Source organism: Doryrhamphus excisus, chromosome 3 (genome assembly GCF_030265055.1).
Source record: "Doryrhamphus excisus isolate RoL2022-K1 chromosome 3, RoL_Dexc_1.0, whole genome shotgun sequence".
NCBI lineage: Eukaryota > Metazoa > Chordata > Actinopteri > Syngnathiformes > Syngnathidae > Doryrhamphus > Doryrhamphus excisus.
Genome location: NC_080468.1, coordinates 21214277 through 21230529, shown reverse-complemented (window position 1 = coordinate 21230529; position 16253 = coordinate 21214277). Strand labels below are relative to the sequence as shown.

Below are 16253 nucleotides of genomic sequence, written 5' to 3'. Positions count from 1 at the left end.
CTCATCATGCTGAATGCGGGACTATGTGAACACAGCCACATTGAACAATAAGTCACTTTTTTTGTTACACATTGAAAGATAACTGAATGGCATTGTGCAAAACTCCCCGTCTACTTGTTCACAAATCCAACCTGGATTTTTTAAAACAATATTATTGTCAATATTTTTTTAGGCATAATGAGCCACTGTTATGATAACATAATAATATTGATAATGAATGATATTGCAATACATCATATTTCACTCTGGAAAGCTGTGAAGTTGGTATTTCTGACAAGTATTTTCTCACGGGCAATTCAAGCTGCCTAACGTCTGCAGCATTTCTTGGCTTTTCAATAGGGGTTGCAGCATTAATAATGCCAGCTTGTGGCTGAACATCGGCAGCTTACTGTTTTTGTTAGCGATGTTCCCATCAGGGTTTTACGCTGCTGATACCGATACCTATGATTCATCAGTGAAATTGTCCAATCCCGATCATGACACGTATGCAGTGTAAATGTCCTACATTAGGAGTCACCGTGTTTTTTTTTGTTTGTTTCTTTTCCTTGTGAGAGCTACTTTTACAAAATGAAATGAATGCAAATCCGATGTGCTGGTTTTACCAGAACATGAACAAAATGCTGGCATCCACAACTCACGTTTTTTTTATTTCATAATGCATTTATTTATTTTTACATATCTATTTGCTCTACTTTTCCACTTTTGCTGGGATTTTGTTGATTTTATTTCTACAATGAGCCCGGTTCTACAGATGGCCCCGAAGCCACACTTTGGATAACATCACCCGAGATGCTCCTTCCTTATGTGGCAAATGTGAATCAACTGAATGAAGATATGTATCCTGCTGCCATTTTCACATGCAGATGATTTACTTGGAGTAAATCTGATGTGCTTTCTCAATATAAAGGTTGCTACAGAACATGTGATGCGGTTACCATAATATGACAGCAGCATGGTCTTAAGAACAATAGCATGTGTAGTCACTTGGTCGCACCATTGAAGCCTTCTTGCACTTCAAACAGAGCATGCAGTTTGACATGCAGCCAAGTGTGCAAGGCAATATGATTGAAATGTGCTGTATTTGTATGCATATTGTTCATTCCAGGAAGCATCACTTCCATGAATAACTTCCTGCTACATATAGCTACTGTCAATATCGCTTATCTATAATGCACCGGTGTTAAAAAACTTTGTTGCTATGGACAGCGACCAAACAAACACGCACGTAAAAATGAAAACAATTGGAAATAAATGATTCTCCTTCCAGGCAAACACCTGGTCGGCTTGAGTTGAATTTATTGAGGCTGCACTATGCAAATGTTGCCTTTTTTCTAAAACCTGGGAGGAAGAATTTTATGATTCATGGGCAGTAAAACTGTTAACTGCCTTCATTGACTCTCAGATTTGGGGTGGTTTAAAAACAGCTGAATCTCACAGTCAAAATCTTAGTACATTTGAGTCAGGCTGGATTGGATGATTGGTGAGTCCCTCAGCATGCAGGCAACATTGCAGCATCGTTTACCAAACGGCTCTTGCACACACACACACACACACACACACACACACACACACACACACACACACAGAGTGGAAATGACTTTTTACTGATGTGCACATTCAGCTTTAAGAGGACTGAGAGTGCAGCCAAGTGACCCATGAGGATGTCTTACATGTGTTTTATTATTTTCCTATCTTCCAGTCTGAGCAAAGGCAGATTGCTGCAAACGTTACGTAAGGCCACACAAGTTAATGCAGTGTTGTCTTGGCAAGAAAAAAAAAACAAGCTTCACTTTCCTCACACAGCTAGAAGGCCTTATCCTCTTGACGATAATGCCATTTGGCTCCTATCTTAAGATATCACATTTTACCCATCTCGGAAAGAGTGCAGGCACATTGCTGCAAGTCTAATGAAACATTGTACACTGTGTGTGTGTGTGTGTGTGTGTGTGTGTGTGTGTGTACCTAAGCCATCTAAAAACGACTCTGTGTAAATAGATGGAAATAAAAGGGGCTTGTACCCCCAGTTACTCGACTTTGGTACTTTTGACTTCTCATGTATCTTTTATACCCATATACGGTTAACCTAACCCATAATTTAGCCAATTAAAGAATTTGCCTTGATAGGAAAGCTAAGGATCAATATTTACTAGGTGTGTAAAGGTACATGTATTCTTAATCAGATTTTTTTTACAGTACATTCCATATGCATGAAGGCATGCACAAGTGAGAAACAGTAAGTATACACGCCCATAGATACCTGTCTACTCGGTAAACAAATACAATGCAGCCCAGCCTTTGGCTCGCAATAGTCCAAAGAGAAGCCAGAGCTTGAAAACATTTGCCGGTGAAATACGTAAAGAACACAGGAGGGGGGCTGAAGTGAGAAGTAGTAAGCAAGCATATTCTAACAGGCCTCCAGCTACAATTCTCCACGCTTGACGCTCTGCCCACCCCACGCCAATTATATAGATATGCTAGCTGAGGCCTGAGTGTGTGCATCCATAAGTGTGTCGACACCGCTTTGGCTGAGGACAAATGTGTGTGATGCTGACACACAATAATTTGTAGGAGGGTACACTAACTGTTGGTTTTGATTTAGCATCGGGCGCCAAATAACTGCCGCTCATGTGCATATGGCGTCGGCAGGAAGACACACTTGAAACGAGAAGACACTGCTGGAGTGGCAGATTGATTCCGGGGGAAGCGAGAAATTAATCCTGCTTCTGGAATGTTACAGCTCCCCCTGGAGCATCAAACACGTGCAAAAAACGTGCCTGCGCCATCTGCACGCTCCATCTTCCCATCCTATCTGACGCTACATGTCCCAACTCACCATCCCTTAAAGCAGATTTATGATTTCCTTGCGTCGCCATCTTGTCCCGCAGGGTCGCTGTCAGCCCGGCAAGGCAGGATGTGCTTTGACAGCTCCCGGCTGCTGCCCACTCCCTCGTTAGATTTGTTGTAATCAGATCAAGCTACCTGCAATGCCATGCAGCTGTAGGAGCACCCGGAAAACAGCACGGGATGGCATCATGCATGAAATTGTCTCAGCTTTTACCGTACTGACCCAAATATAATATGCTACTTTTCCCTGAAGAAGGTCGTCAAGCTCGATAATAGACCCTGTTTGGTATGCACCAAGGTACAGATGACTGGGTTCATACTTGACTGTACTTGCAAAGCAAATGCACCAGTTTATTTTAACCAAACCAAATGGTGTGGAACTAAAAATTCCAAAAAAGAAGACAATCTTTGTACTTTCAATCTGTCAGATTAGTGTTTTTTGAAGCATTGAGGTTAAGTTGCCATCACTAACTCATCTTGCACCAACTCGTTGACGAACGTCCTGCCCTTTTCGCTTGTATATTTTGTCGTTAGACAACTTAATAATAAAAATAATGGATTCAGGTTTATGGTGCTTCACAATGAAATCAACCCATTAGTGATCACTCCTTAGTCACACACACTGGTGGTGGTAAACTACATCTGTATCCACAGCGGCCCTGGGGTAGTCTGACGGAAACGCCTGCCAACTCGCGCCTACGGGCCCTCTGACCACCACCAACATTCATTTGCATTCATACTCTAGTGTGGGCAGCACTGCAGGCAAGGTGGGTGAGGTGTCTTGCCAAGGGACACAACAACCAATGCCTTCACTTTTATTTGCATCGGAATCAGACAAGGCTTCTATGGAGGGTAAAGGCTTCTAGATAATGCTTATTACAGCAAAGTAATTAGTACAGAAAGGTCAGATTGCACTTGGTTAAAGTATTATCGCATACAAGTAATAATTACATTTTACTTAACACAAACCTGCAACAATAACATCGGAAAAGAAAGTCATGGTGTCTTAAAATAATTAATATTGTGTATGACATGAGTTACATGAGCTTGGAGGACTGCATCCATAGGTCTCTGCAATGATGTAAATACCTTATTGACTAAATAATCTGGAACGGCAAATAAATCCCAGAGTTTATCAAAATTAATATATACAGTACATATATCTATCTATGTACATACACACACATACACGATGTGTTGGTGCACAGTTATTATGCAAGCTGAATATTATCGGCTGCCTTCATCGCATGTGGCCTGCAGTGGTGGAAGATCAAATGAGCATTAAATAAAAAATGGCTTGCCTCCATCGGAGCGTTAAATTGCCTTTACAAATCAAAACCCAATTCGAGTATCTTCAAAATAAATTATATTCCAGCGTTCGTCTGACACTGCTCAAACTTCACAAACTCTGTAGGATGCTGGTGTAGTCAGGACAACTACATCCATCACTGACTATTTGGCACTTTTCATTTGAAGCAGAAATACGGATCATTAGTTTTTGCTCCAGCGCTCCCCCTACTGTTGGGAAATGTAATTCACTCCCAACAATACCATGGTAAATGCCATACTTGTCCTCGGCTGGTCCACAAATATCATTGAAGCACTGAAGCAGAAGATCCAGTAACACCATGACAACAAAAACTCTCATACAAACCAGTAGGGATGCTCTGATCATACTGTAACTGAGTGTGAATAAAAGCATCTTCTATCTAGCCGTGCAGGGGTAGACAGTACAAGCGCTTGAGAATAAGAAAATAAATATTGATGCAAAAGCAGCCACTACAAATTCCGCCGTCACTACAAATTAGATTGGACCAAACTCTCAATGCAAAAAGACACAGCAATTTCGCATTGAGGGCTGCTGCTGTGCACACAATGCAGTGAATGACGGATACATGCATCGTGTTGGATATTTTAACAGGTACAAAGGAGGAACACGACACCCGAAATACCAAAGATGACTTAAGTGTGCATGACTATCTCAGCTAACAGGAACAGTCAAAAGACACAATGTGCTTCATTTATGGGACTTAGACAACAATCTAATAGTGCACACTTCTACACACAGCCTTATGAATCATAAACAAACCCGTCCTTTTACATGAATGATTCCAAGACAGAGGGCATCGAGTACTTTAGTGAACCAGCATAGGAACATCAAATTAAAGTGTATTCAAAATGATGCACAATGGATTTCATCATTGTCTAACATGTGACATAGTAACAATGTCTGGAGAGTTTTCATATGTTCCCTATGCATACAATTCGCTTTGCAGCTTTTACAAGCCAAAGGCCGCGACACTAGCATACGTGCAGCGAGCGCACCACACACTTACCATATGTCACACCATAGCTACTCTGGTCCTAGCGCGAAGGAACCTGATGTTGGCTGCTCTAGAGGCCACGTTCCAAACAGATAGTATCATGCCCTGACCTGACACTGGAGGAGGTAGTGAAATAAAACTGTATATCATTAAAAAATATTATTTTGTACTAGCCCTGCAAAGGATGCCACTTCTTGCACATGGTCTTTAACATCTTTGGATATATTTTCCTTATATGATGCATGACAGACTGCTCAGATCAGACCGTGAGAGAGAGCAGCTCTGTGACATCACAGTAGGACTGAATAGAATGTCCAAATTCATTAACCACAGGACATTTCTATGAATTTTGCACAAGATTACAAACATACCAACATACCTGACTATAGTCCACAAATGCTCTGAAGCCTCTGCAGGTTCAAGAACATCCTGACAGCTAGAAAGCTACAACAAGTCATTGTGTGACCTCTAGTGGACAAAAGAGTACTGCATCAGCTGAGATTCATACCGTGGTTACCACTACATCTCCTGTATGCAAACCAAATGTAATCAGTCACAGGTGTGCATGGATTTTGTGTTATTTTCAGTCTATGTATTTTATTTCAACAAATAAAATGTCAGTTATCATTATCAACTTGCAAAAAGTGATCGTATTCCAGGCATTCGTTCACAATCTAGACACATTCAATAGCCATTGGCCAAGTGTGAATCCAGCTTTTGATATGTGTTCACATCGCCTCACTGCAAAGGTTGGCAAAACAAATAAGAAAGCATTCCTACTTCTTAAGTTAGTCAAACAAACATGGTAGAAAATGTCTGATTTTCTCCACTTTAGTCACTGACCTGGCCTGCTGTCACTTACCTGCAAGGCCCCGTTGTGCAAATGTGACATAAATGAAACACTTTGTAATTATTCTCTTCTTTTTTTGCAGAGTTCTGTATGTGCTGCTGGATGAGGACAAACAGTCTTTCAATGTAGTGTCAAGTTGCCCTTTTCTGATACAATGAGGGATGGTATTATTTAAAGCAGCAGAATGTGATGGAGAAAAAAAATAATAATTAAATTGAAGTGAGAAAACTCGGAAAAAAAGGAATGACTAAAAAAAAGTTAGAGAGAAAAAGAACATATGCAGCTGATAAGTTTGCAGAAAAAGAAGAGACAAGCATAACGAGCAGTGTCAGTGATAATGAGGTCGAGGGGGAGCAGAAAAGGGCCACTGCACCGCATTGCGATGAGATGAGATACATTTGAGTCAGAAGAATGGATAGAACCACTTACTGAGGCTACAGTCTATCCTGATACAATCTGGCGGGAGAGAGAGCGAAATGGTGAGATTAAATCAAAAGAGCAAGGAAGAGAGAAAGAGAAGAGAGAGACATTTTACATCCTTCAAGGTACATTCTGCAGACAACTGACAATTGTTGTGGGGGCCACCATCCGGGGACAGGCTCTGAGTCAGGATCACCCTTTCACTTCATCAATCCTAGCATTGCCCCTTTACCTTCTCATTCTTCTTTCCAGGCACCAAAGCTCTGCAGCAGGCAAGACTGCACCACAAGAGGAGGGCTACATGCATGTTTATGCATGTTTGTTATGGATGGCCCTGCACCTTAAGTTGCCATTAAGATTCATAAATTGTGTGATTATGTGATAAGATTAAATAAACTGTAACATATAAATAGACATATATCTATGCATACTGCATATATAAACCTGCCGTACTGCTAAATATTGCAGGATAAACAGATGGGATAATTAAATGTATTGAAATAATATTGCTTCTGTGTTTTACAGACCTCAGGTAGTCTTCTCCCTCCATCTAATGCAGCCTTCTGTGCACAAAATGATGTGCACATGCCTCCTGCAGCACTTTTGAGGGCACCAGAGACCAGAAACAAAAGTGACAAGAAAGGGTGATCTGCACATCCCAGTCACCTCATGCCTGATTCATGCAAATGCCCAAAAAAAGGAATTATATTAACACTGGTCATTTCCAGTAATATCATACGGTCCTGTAACATCCCGTGGCATTGCATGTGGCAGAGTGGCTGGGTTGTGGTCTCGAGCTGTCAACCGCGACAGAATAGTGGACACAAACAGCCGGGGACCAGCATCACATAAACCTCTGATAGAGACTGGGTTTTGGGTTTGTTGAGGGAATTGCAACAAGCACAGAGGCCACACTCATTTTAGATAGGAACATATTCTGGAAACTGCGATGAATCTCGTGACAAAATCACCAACATCCAACAAGTATTTATTTTAAATGCTCTAATTACAGTCAAAGAGGAGAAGGTGTTCATTGGAATAGTTGGAGAGAGGCTGTGATGTCCCAAATGTGACAATCATTACATTGAAGATGTTAATAACTTGAATTATGGTTATGGTTTAATTTATTTTGAACATGCATACTGTTTACATTGAATGCTTCATGTTACAATTCACAATTGTCCGAAAAGGAGCAGGAAAAATCAGAGCTTATTTAATCCTATCCCCTTTCCGAATCACATCAATTACTAATACATGTGTTCATGTCCTGTATTCAATTAAATATGTAAAGCAACTGGATGTGGACACGTCATGTCATTACATATTATTTTCTTTTATAAATCACACCCCCAGAGACATTCAGTCGGTGTCATGTCACATTAAGGGTATGTGGAACCAAAATGTGTAAACCTATGGAGCTGTGAGGCGGTCTCCCTGGCTGTTTGATCCGAGGCCGCAGACACACAGGCCATTGAAGGGATGAAAAGTTCTGTGGTTATGGACAGAAGGGTATGGATGGGTAGCAGTAAAGAACAAAGATAAGAAAGAGGAGAGAGAAAAGATTGACCAGCCTCTTGCAATCTCTCGTATGTGGTGGCTGCTCTTCCTCAGCTCCAAGCGAGATGAAGCTTTGAAAGTTCCAAATAATTATGATACACGATGGGGATTTCTAGCAAAGCACCTCCACAAAAGAGAAGGAGCTTGAGGAAGAGCAGGAGCAGAGTAGCACCACTTGGAGACAAACTGGATGTGGAAAGATTAGTTATAGAAGAGAGCTGTGAAAGAAAACTAAAAAGGGAGGGGCTGGATGCAAAGTGGACAAGGCGGGGGCCAAGACGATAAAGATGGACTGTGTAAAAAGTCCATTTGTGTGAGCATCAGTCAGGAGAACCTATTCTGTATTTGCCTGACATCTAGTGGTCAGAAGGGATTATTGCTGAGTCTAAGTAGTGTACTAGTGACAAGGTTTCCAAAGTGGGGTACGTGCATCCCGAGCGGTACACCAATTGCAAGTTATTCCCCGCTCTATATGCATTACATGAACAAATACGGTAATTAAGTTTGACGGTTATTTTATGCATTAAGAGTGTTTCATCTTAAAGATTTAATTTATATTGGTGTTTCAATCAAGAGTGAAAACATGTCACTGTGAGTGGGAATTCCTCCGAAAATTAGGCTTTAAGGTCGGTTGTGTGTACACTGACAGTCAACAGGGACATTGAGACCACATTGTTCGATAACATTTTGATTTTGAAGCCCTTTTGACTGAAACATTTGTTTATGGCATTGGTGTCTATAATAATAAATCTGGGTCAATAATAAATTTTGGGTCAAGATACAGTGGGTGTTGTTCGGGTGTTGTTCTTGTCGGGTGGTTTCGTGCTGTACGACTGTCACAGCAAAACCGTTGTCTCGCAGGTGTTGCAAACAGATGCAACATCTTGGTCGGGAGTCACTTGGATGCGGTCTATGTCTGGGAACTACTGTACTAGTACCAGTACTGTAGCGTATGAGCTTGAAGCTTTTAAAATCTCCCGTTCATACTAAAAAGTCATGGGAATATTTGTATTTATATTAAGGTCTGAAATTAACTTTTGCAGGCCCAATATGAGGAGGAGGAGGAGGAAGATGGCAAATGAGAGGAAAAGGGGGCCATGTGAATGACGGCGGCCTACCGAGGTTGACGGTGAGCTTGACACGGCCCCCATCCAGCTCCAGCCGCAGCGTGTCAGCCGACTCTTTGGAGGTGGTGGCCATGAGGAGCCCATAGGCACGTTGGGACATGAAGCGCAGCGCCACATCCTCTGCCTCCGTGTGCATGGTGATGGGCATGATGATCTTCAGGTACATGCTGCCATCGTAGCTCAGCACTGTCGCCTCTGGGTCGGAGAGGAAGGGTAAATTAGTATTGTAACTGGAATGGCAATTTTATGGATATAATAAACATGAATGCAACTGGAAAACACATAGGGTTTGTATTTTTGGATTTTGATATTTCCATTATAATTACTCAGTCAAAAGGCCTTAAAAAGGAGGCTGCTTGGTTATATCAAGTCTCTAATGTGGATTCCGTACCACAAATAGCCACAAGATGGCAGAAGAGCTTCACTGTAGGTACAGATGAAGATGCTTTATCCTCTTTCTCCAGTGACATGATTTAAAAATACTCTGACTCATTTCAACACACTCTTGAAAAGAAGACTAAAAGGAAGGGGCTGATTGGGTGGGTCCTCCATCCTTTAACAAGAGCCCCAATAGGTTGGCACAAAAGCTGCATGATGTCAGTGTATAATATAATAATATGATTATGTAACCATTCATTGTCATTTCCGCTTGTTCTCATTAGGGTCGGTAGCTGGTTAACTTTGGGGCAAAACAACACCCACTCAAATTACATTCACACCTGCAGCGTCTACAATTAACCCAAGATTAGGAAACCTGAAACAAACCCACCCACACCCACACAGGGAAAAGATGCAAACTCCACACAGATTTGTTCCAATAGTCATTCAAAGTCAAAGTCCATAATATGATCAATAGATTAATTTATAAAAATAGGTCATGTAATGTGGTATTACTGATAAGAAAGAGCATTGCTGTGTTATAATGGGACCTATCTGAGGTCCAAGGTCACTTTTGTAATTTTATTTTTCTCCAGCATCCCATTAAACCCACCTATCTCGCAGTTCATGCCCAGATATCCAGTGCCGGTGCAATCACAAATGTAGCGGTTCCAGCCCTCTTTGCACAGCCCACTATTGCCACAGGGGGCGCTGCTGCAGCGTTTCTGTAGCTCACGCGTGCAGAAGCTGCTAACGCCAAGCGCGCTCTGGATCTCGGCAAGGCGGCGCACGTCCCGGCTCTTGCCATCGATGAAGAGGTCACGGACGCAGCCAACGTAGCCATAGTTCAGCAACGCTGTCCACACCTCGGGCGGCAGGATGAGCTCCGTCTTAGACTCGGGAAGACCGCCTAGATACATGTCGCTGTCCAGGTCGAGGATCTCGCTGCCCTCTGGTGAGCTGAAGGGTATGCTGCGACTGTTGACGGAGATGGAGCCTGAAAGAGGAAACAGCATAATGGGCTCAGTGCACAACAGAGGGGTCCAAATGTTTGTGTGCACACGGCAAAGGACGCAGATGAAAAAAAAAAAAAGAAAAAAAAGAACATCAAGCATCTGTCTAATGTGTTGCTAACAGGCTAAATGGAGGAGAAAGGAAGCAGAATGCAGCAGGGAGCAGGTGAAACAAAGCCCCCCTCTCTTACTCTCTTTCTGTGATTAACAGCTCTGTCTTAATTTTCTATTAAAAGCCAATTACAGCGGGAGCAGCAGTGAAATCACATACAGACAGACGCACACACTTTCACATTTACAACACACCATTAGAAGGAAGATGGAGCGTCCACCATGGATCATGCATGCAGATGTTCCCGTTTGTGACATTGCAAGACTGGCTTAGGGCATGAAAATAAACAAGAACATTAGAATTGTCACCTTTCCTTCCTTCTCGCTGAAAGTCCACATGACACCATTCCCCATCATTGACCTTCTTGTGGCTGGCCTTCAGCTTTGTCTTACCAGAGCCCATATCAATCAGCAGGTATAAGAAGCCATCCAGAAGCTCTATGGCAAAGTAATCTGTCTTCAGCTCCCTCCCGGGCCGCTGCTCCTTTTGACCCTGAGGGCGGCCGTGGCTGAAGAGCAGGAGGCCGCTGGGCTCTGTTGTGCGGAAGTCGAAAGAGATGGATCCTGTCTTCTTGGTGTTCCACTTGGGCAGCGAGATGAAAGACTCAGGAGTCTCGAAGGTGACTGGGTCTAGGGCTGCCACGTCCTCGCAGCGGAAGACCAGGTCGCCATTCAGGGTGATTTTAGGGTCGCGCTCAATGGCCAGACGGGAGAGCTCCAGCTTGAAGTCGTTGTTTTTGTACACGACCTTGAGGGCGAAAGATGAATTGTGAACTATTATTGCTTTAATGTACGATTCAAGGGACACATGTTTATCACCTTTTAAACACATGCAGTTTAGTTTTTAACATCATTACTGTACTCTAGACATTAAACAAAAGCCATATAGCAACTTTTCCATTTGTATTACCCAATAATATAGTAGGTATTAAAAGTAAATAATCACTGTAAGGGTCGTGGGGTATGCTGGAGCCTATCCCAGCTGACTTCAGGCGAGAGGCGGGGTACACCTTGGACTGGTCGCCATTTAACCGGAAACCAGAATGCCCGGAAAAAACCCACACAGCACGGGGCAAACATGCAAACTCACAACAGAGACACCCAAGCAGAGAATCAAACCGAGGTCTTCCCGATCCCCTGACTCTGTGGCCTACATGCTAACCATTTGGCCAACGTGTGCCCAAAGAGTAACTAAATTCAAGTGAGTAAGCCAATACTAATACATAAAGAAGACTCATGATTGTGTGTGTTGCTATAAATGTGTTCCCTAGAGAAGCTGGGTGGACAAGATCAGTTCCTGCAATCAATTTTGCCGTTTGTGTGTCTCACTGAACATTACACTAACATTATTAACACTAACTGAAGAATCATCCACAGTGCCTTTGAATGCATCTTCCACTTCATTTAGCCATTTGTATGCTTACATGTGCTAAATTATGTCAAGAAAAGTCAAATGTGCTTCAATATGCATATTTTAAAAACTAATAATAAGCTGCATTCAACCATGAAACAGCATTATTCATGAATTAATATATTTTTGAAAAACTGTGATAGAGTGAAGCCACAAAGTTTGAATCATGAAGTGGCGAAGGACAGCTGTACTCTGCACTGTACGTCTGCAATAGAAGCCATACAGTATATTGCATCCAAAAATGTGACATTAAGAAGTTACCAACAGAATAGCTGTATGAGCTACTTTGGTAACATCACACTCTTATACATCTTAACAGCAACATCATGGCTGACCTGTTAGTGAACCATCCGCTGAAAAAAAAACTGTGATCAAACTGAAAGCTCCCACGTCTTCTAGCAGAATGACTTTATATTATGATATGTAGTGAAGCCTGCTTTTTTACAAAGTGGTGGGTATTTGCATGAGGCAGGGTCATCTAGCGAGGGGCGGGTCAGAGGCAATGTCATGTGAATGAGGAAGGAGCTTTTTCCATCATGATGTCATGAAAAGCTGCAACATCAAAAGCGTTTGAACGCCTTTTCTCGCAAAAGTGGAGCAGACAAGTGAGGGAGATTTCAACACGTGGTGCAAAGAAACTCTGGAGATACATATTACTTTTAGTACTGTACATCATTAAAAAAGTCACTTTTGCATAAAAGGGGACAATTGTACATACCTGAGTTACTTACGTTTTCTATTGACTCAAGGTCATTGATCTTTTTGTACAGGCTGGTCTTATGGGGATAACAAGGGTTTTTTTTGTCATTCAAACAAGCCAGCCCTAAATGTAACATAAGTTTTTTTTTATGTAGGTCACAGTGTAGGCCATTTTTCTGGATGCTAAATGATTTGCTGAGAATGCCCTTCATGCTTTCGATGACTCAAACCCTGAGCGGCCACTTGGGGTCTGCAGTACATGTAGCTCGGGGGCCTGCTTTCAGTGAAGGTGCGTGTGCTACACAATATCACAATAAGCATGGAACAAGTGTTAAAAATGGCCGCAATTCATCAATTGTACAAACTGTTGTTTTAGAGAAGAAATAAATGTCAGTGCATATGCAATAACAGGCTTGTGGGACACTGCAGACACATGGTGACGTGTATGTTGCCTGCAGCCTTGACGCACACAGCCTTTGATGAAATGTGGCGCTATTGTTCCAGCTCAAAGAGTGTGTGTTTGTCTGTGCATTCATAATAGATTCAAGAGCTACAGGCAAACTAAATTATCCCTGCCTCTTGTTGTTTTTCATATTTGTTGAACACCTTCCAGACAGCATTCAGAGGCGTCGGCCGTCCTCCAGGTAATGGCGCGAGGCGGCTTTTGCATGTTTGCATGTGTGTGTGTGTGTGTGTCTGCGTGTTTTCTACCCGAGCTGTGGCGCTCTTCACGCTCCCTCACACAACAACACATACACACTGACAGGTAATGGACTAAGAAATGCACTCACTGCATTTGTTTTCTTCAGCTGCTGCAGCTCCAAGGTTAAACAGGCTACCTTATTTTGTGGAAAGCTGATTTATGACACATTTGATTATTGTTTCTATCCCTAATTAATAATTTAACCTTTAATGCAGGGACATCATAACACTCATTTCCAACACTGATGGCCACTGCATTAGGTACACCTGCACTATTCAATGGGGTTCAATATATGAGCTGTGTCACAAATAGTACTGTTCAGCTTTGCGCGACACTGTCAGAGAGGCATCACGACTACAAATAATATGTTATACGGTGAAACCTCAGCATCGGTCCGCCCAGGGCGTCATTCAAGTCAGAACCGCCACTGCTTTTACCTTCATGGAATGAAAGATGAAGGGGAAAGCCATACATCCACACCCTCTTGAATTCAAATAATGTTTCTCTTATTTATCAAAGTGCTGGCTATTGCGTCAAATCCAAGTACAACTGTGTTTTTGATGCAATCAGACACACAAATGAGACATGGGATCGTGTTTTCAAGCAAGTATCCGCCGATATCGATAGTCATCCTTTTTCACTGATATCGGCCAATACCGATCGGTGGCGGATCGATCGCAGCATCCCTAATCACAGTATATGGTATACACAGTACCTTGTTCTCTAAATTGTCAAACGTGATATCTGTCCATTGCCCCAAAGGTATACATATTTGCATAATATTTGCAGAATTTCTTCAATATTGAAGGATACTGTACCGCTCAACCTCACAAAGACAGTCGTGCTGATCGGATCCCTGCCGTAATTCACATTCTCACATGCAGCGAAAATAGCTGTGCTACGATATACTCATATTCCAAACTTGACCTTACCTTCCACAAGACAAAATTATATGTCAGTGGATTATAATTTCTGTCAACATTTTAATCTATTTTTTGTTTGTTGATGGAATTGCCAGTTCATTTTGTCAATGTGCATTTGTTTTTATGGACATCTGCAGACATCATGTGACTCCAATTGAATCCAATACATCGTTTTTTATCAAAAGTAGTAATGTTCAACATTGACAAAGAAGTATTATTTTAACATTTTATTATTCTGGCTTTAGAACTACACTGTCGGGAGGTGTTGTCATTATATGACAACGTTACTAATGCTACTATGTCAGCAATGGCAATGTTCGCAGCTTGTGTATCTAATAAAGTGTCCAACAAGTGGAAAGGACGAAGGATTGAGGACTTATGGGATAGATATGGTGACAGTGAGCGTGACAGGTGACTTTAAGAAGATGTTATCACACACACACACCGAAAAGGTGACACGGGAAGGAGGCTGCCTCTAAAATGTCAATATAAAGTTGGACGGGCGGGGCCGAGTGTGTGCGTGTGTGCGTGTGTGTGTGTGTGTGTATGGTCGAGGAGGAGGCTGAACACATTCATCCAGTGCGAGGAGAAACCAGTCGAAGAAATCAATTTTTAATTTGGGCCGCGCCGAGGATGGCAAAGCTGGCATAGCGACGGTGGCCGTTACTGTGGACTTAATTACACAAAAGTGGCCCAGAGAAAGGCAAAAGATGACAGTGAGGTGATGACGGGGGAGGTGGAAAGGGGAGGAGGATGAGAGGGGAGTGTGAAATGGGCGATAGCAAGGTCACAGCCGAGGATGTTGGGAGGCTGCAGCAAGACGGGTGTTGAAAAAAAGAGCAATGTGTCGAGTCGCATCACAAAACACACACTCTATGATCATAACAAGCCTCCGACACACACATCACTTTGGAAACTGATCATAAGCATGAGGACTGACTTATCTTCACACTCTCAAAACCACGGATGCGCATTATGAGGTCATGCATTGTGTAACTTGCTGTATGTAACACACAAACACACAAACATGAAAGGTTTTCCGGGCACTCCTCTGCAGCCCACAGGGTTCCACCCGAGTGTGTCAAAGGCGTTTGACCACGGTGGCTGCATGAAAGCATGGCTGTGGACCGCAACCGCTGATAAGACGAGCTGAGGCGACGCCAGATGAAACACACTGTCTCACACACACACCCTCCCACTTAGCTGATGTTTGTTAGAGCTTAAATGCAGCCAAGAAGCTGAAGCCAGCAAGTTGCTCCAGCACAATTCATAAACAAGAACTCATCCAAAGCATCTCAAACACCTTTTCTATATTGTTACTGTGTGGCACAATAGTGGTTTTTATTATTGACAATAAACTCTGAAAAAAAATTAAAAACACCAGCAGATTGTCTTTTTGGGATCAGACAGAAATTTTCATCTCCACCCGTCAGTGACCTCACAAGCGTGCCAAAATCCTCCACATGAAGACACACTGCAACACCTTGTTTAAAGTCATCCCTATTGTCGTGTATTTACACTTCCTGTACATGTCATGTGTACCAGTACTTTAGGCTATGCCATGTAAACGTCAACACATGCCTTATGGAGTTGAAGATGTATTTTTCCTTCCAGTTCAAGTATTTCAAGAGTCTCCATCGGCTGTAATTGGCCTTCTTCTCTGATGTGTCCAGCAGTAACTGCTACTCTGATCTTACATTTTGTTAAACAAAACCAACATGAAAATAAATTAGTTTTTCCCAGCATTAAACCTCCACGGCCCTCTTACATTTCCTTTCATTTGACTTTGCGCATTAAGATCATTTAAAACTTGCTATTGATGAATGTGATTCCTTTTACCTTTCAGGATATCTCAGTAAAACATATTGGGCATTGGCTCCGAGTCTACTCCTC

At 42.3% G+C, this 16253-nt stretch overlaps 1 protein-coding gene across 2 annotated transcripts in view; it reads right to left on the bottom strand.

The window, feature by feature from the left end:
* Nucleotides 1-16253, bottom strand: part of LOC131125407 (neurexin-2-like) — a 410351-nt gene that overhangs the window by 172503 nt on the left and 221595 nt on the right. Inside the window, exons 12-15 of one of the 2 annotated variants that reach the window (XM_058066943.1) lie at nucleotides 10934-11372; nucleotides 10114-10497; nucleotides 9114-9317; nucleotides 6448-6474 (exon numbers count right to left, since the gene is read on the bottom strand). In XM_058066943.1, coding sequence (XP_057922926.1) covers nucleotides 6448-6474; nucleotides 9114-9317; nucleotides 10114-10497; nucleotides 10934-11372 — 1054 coding nt within the window. Of the gene's footprint in view, nucleotides 1-5180; nucleotides 5200-6447; nucleotides 6475-9113; nucleotides 9318-10113; nucleotides 10498-10933; nucleotides 11373-16253 lie in introns of those variants that run through there. The other variant, XM_058066944.1, reaches the window with a different exon arrangement.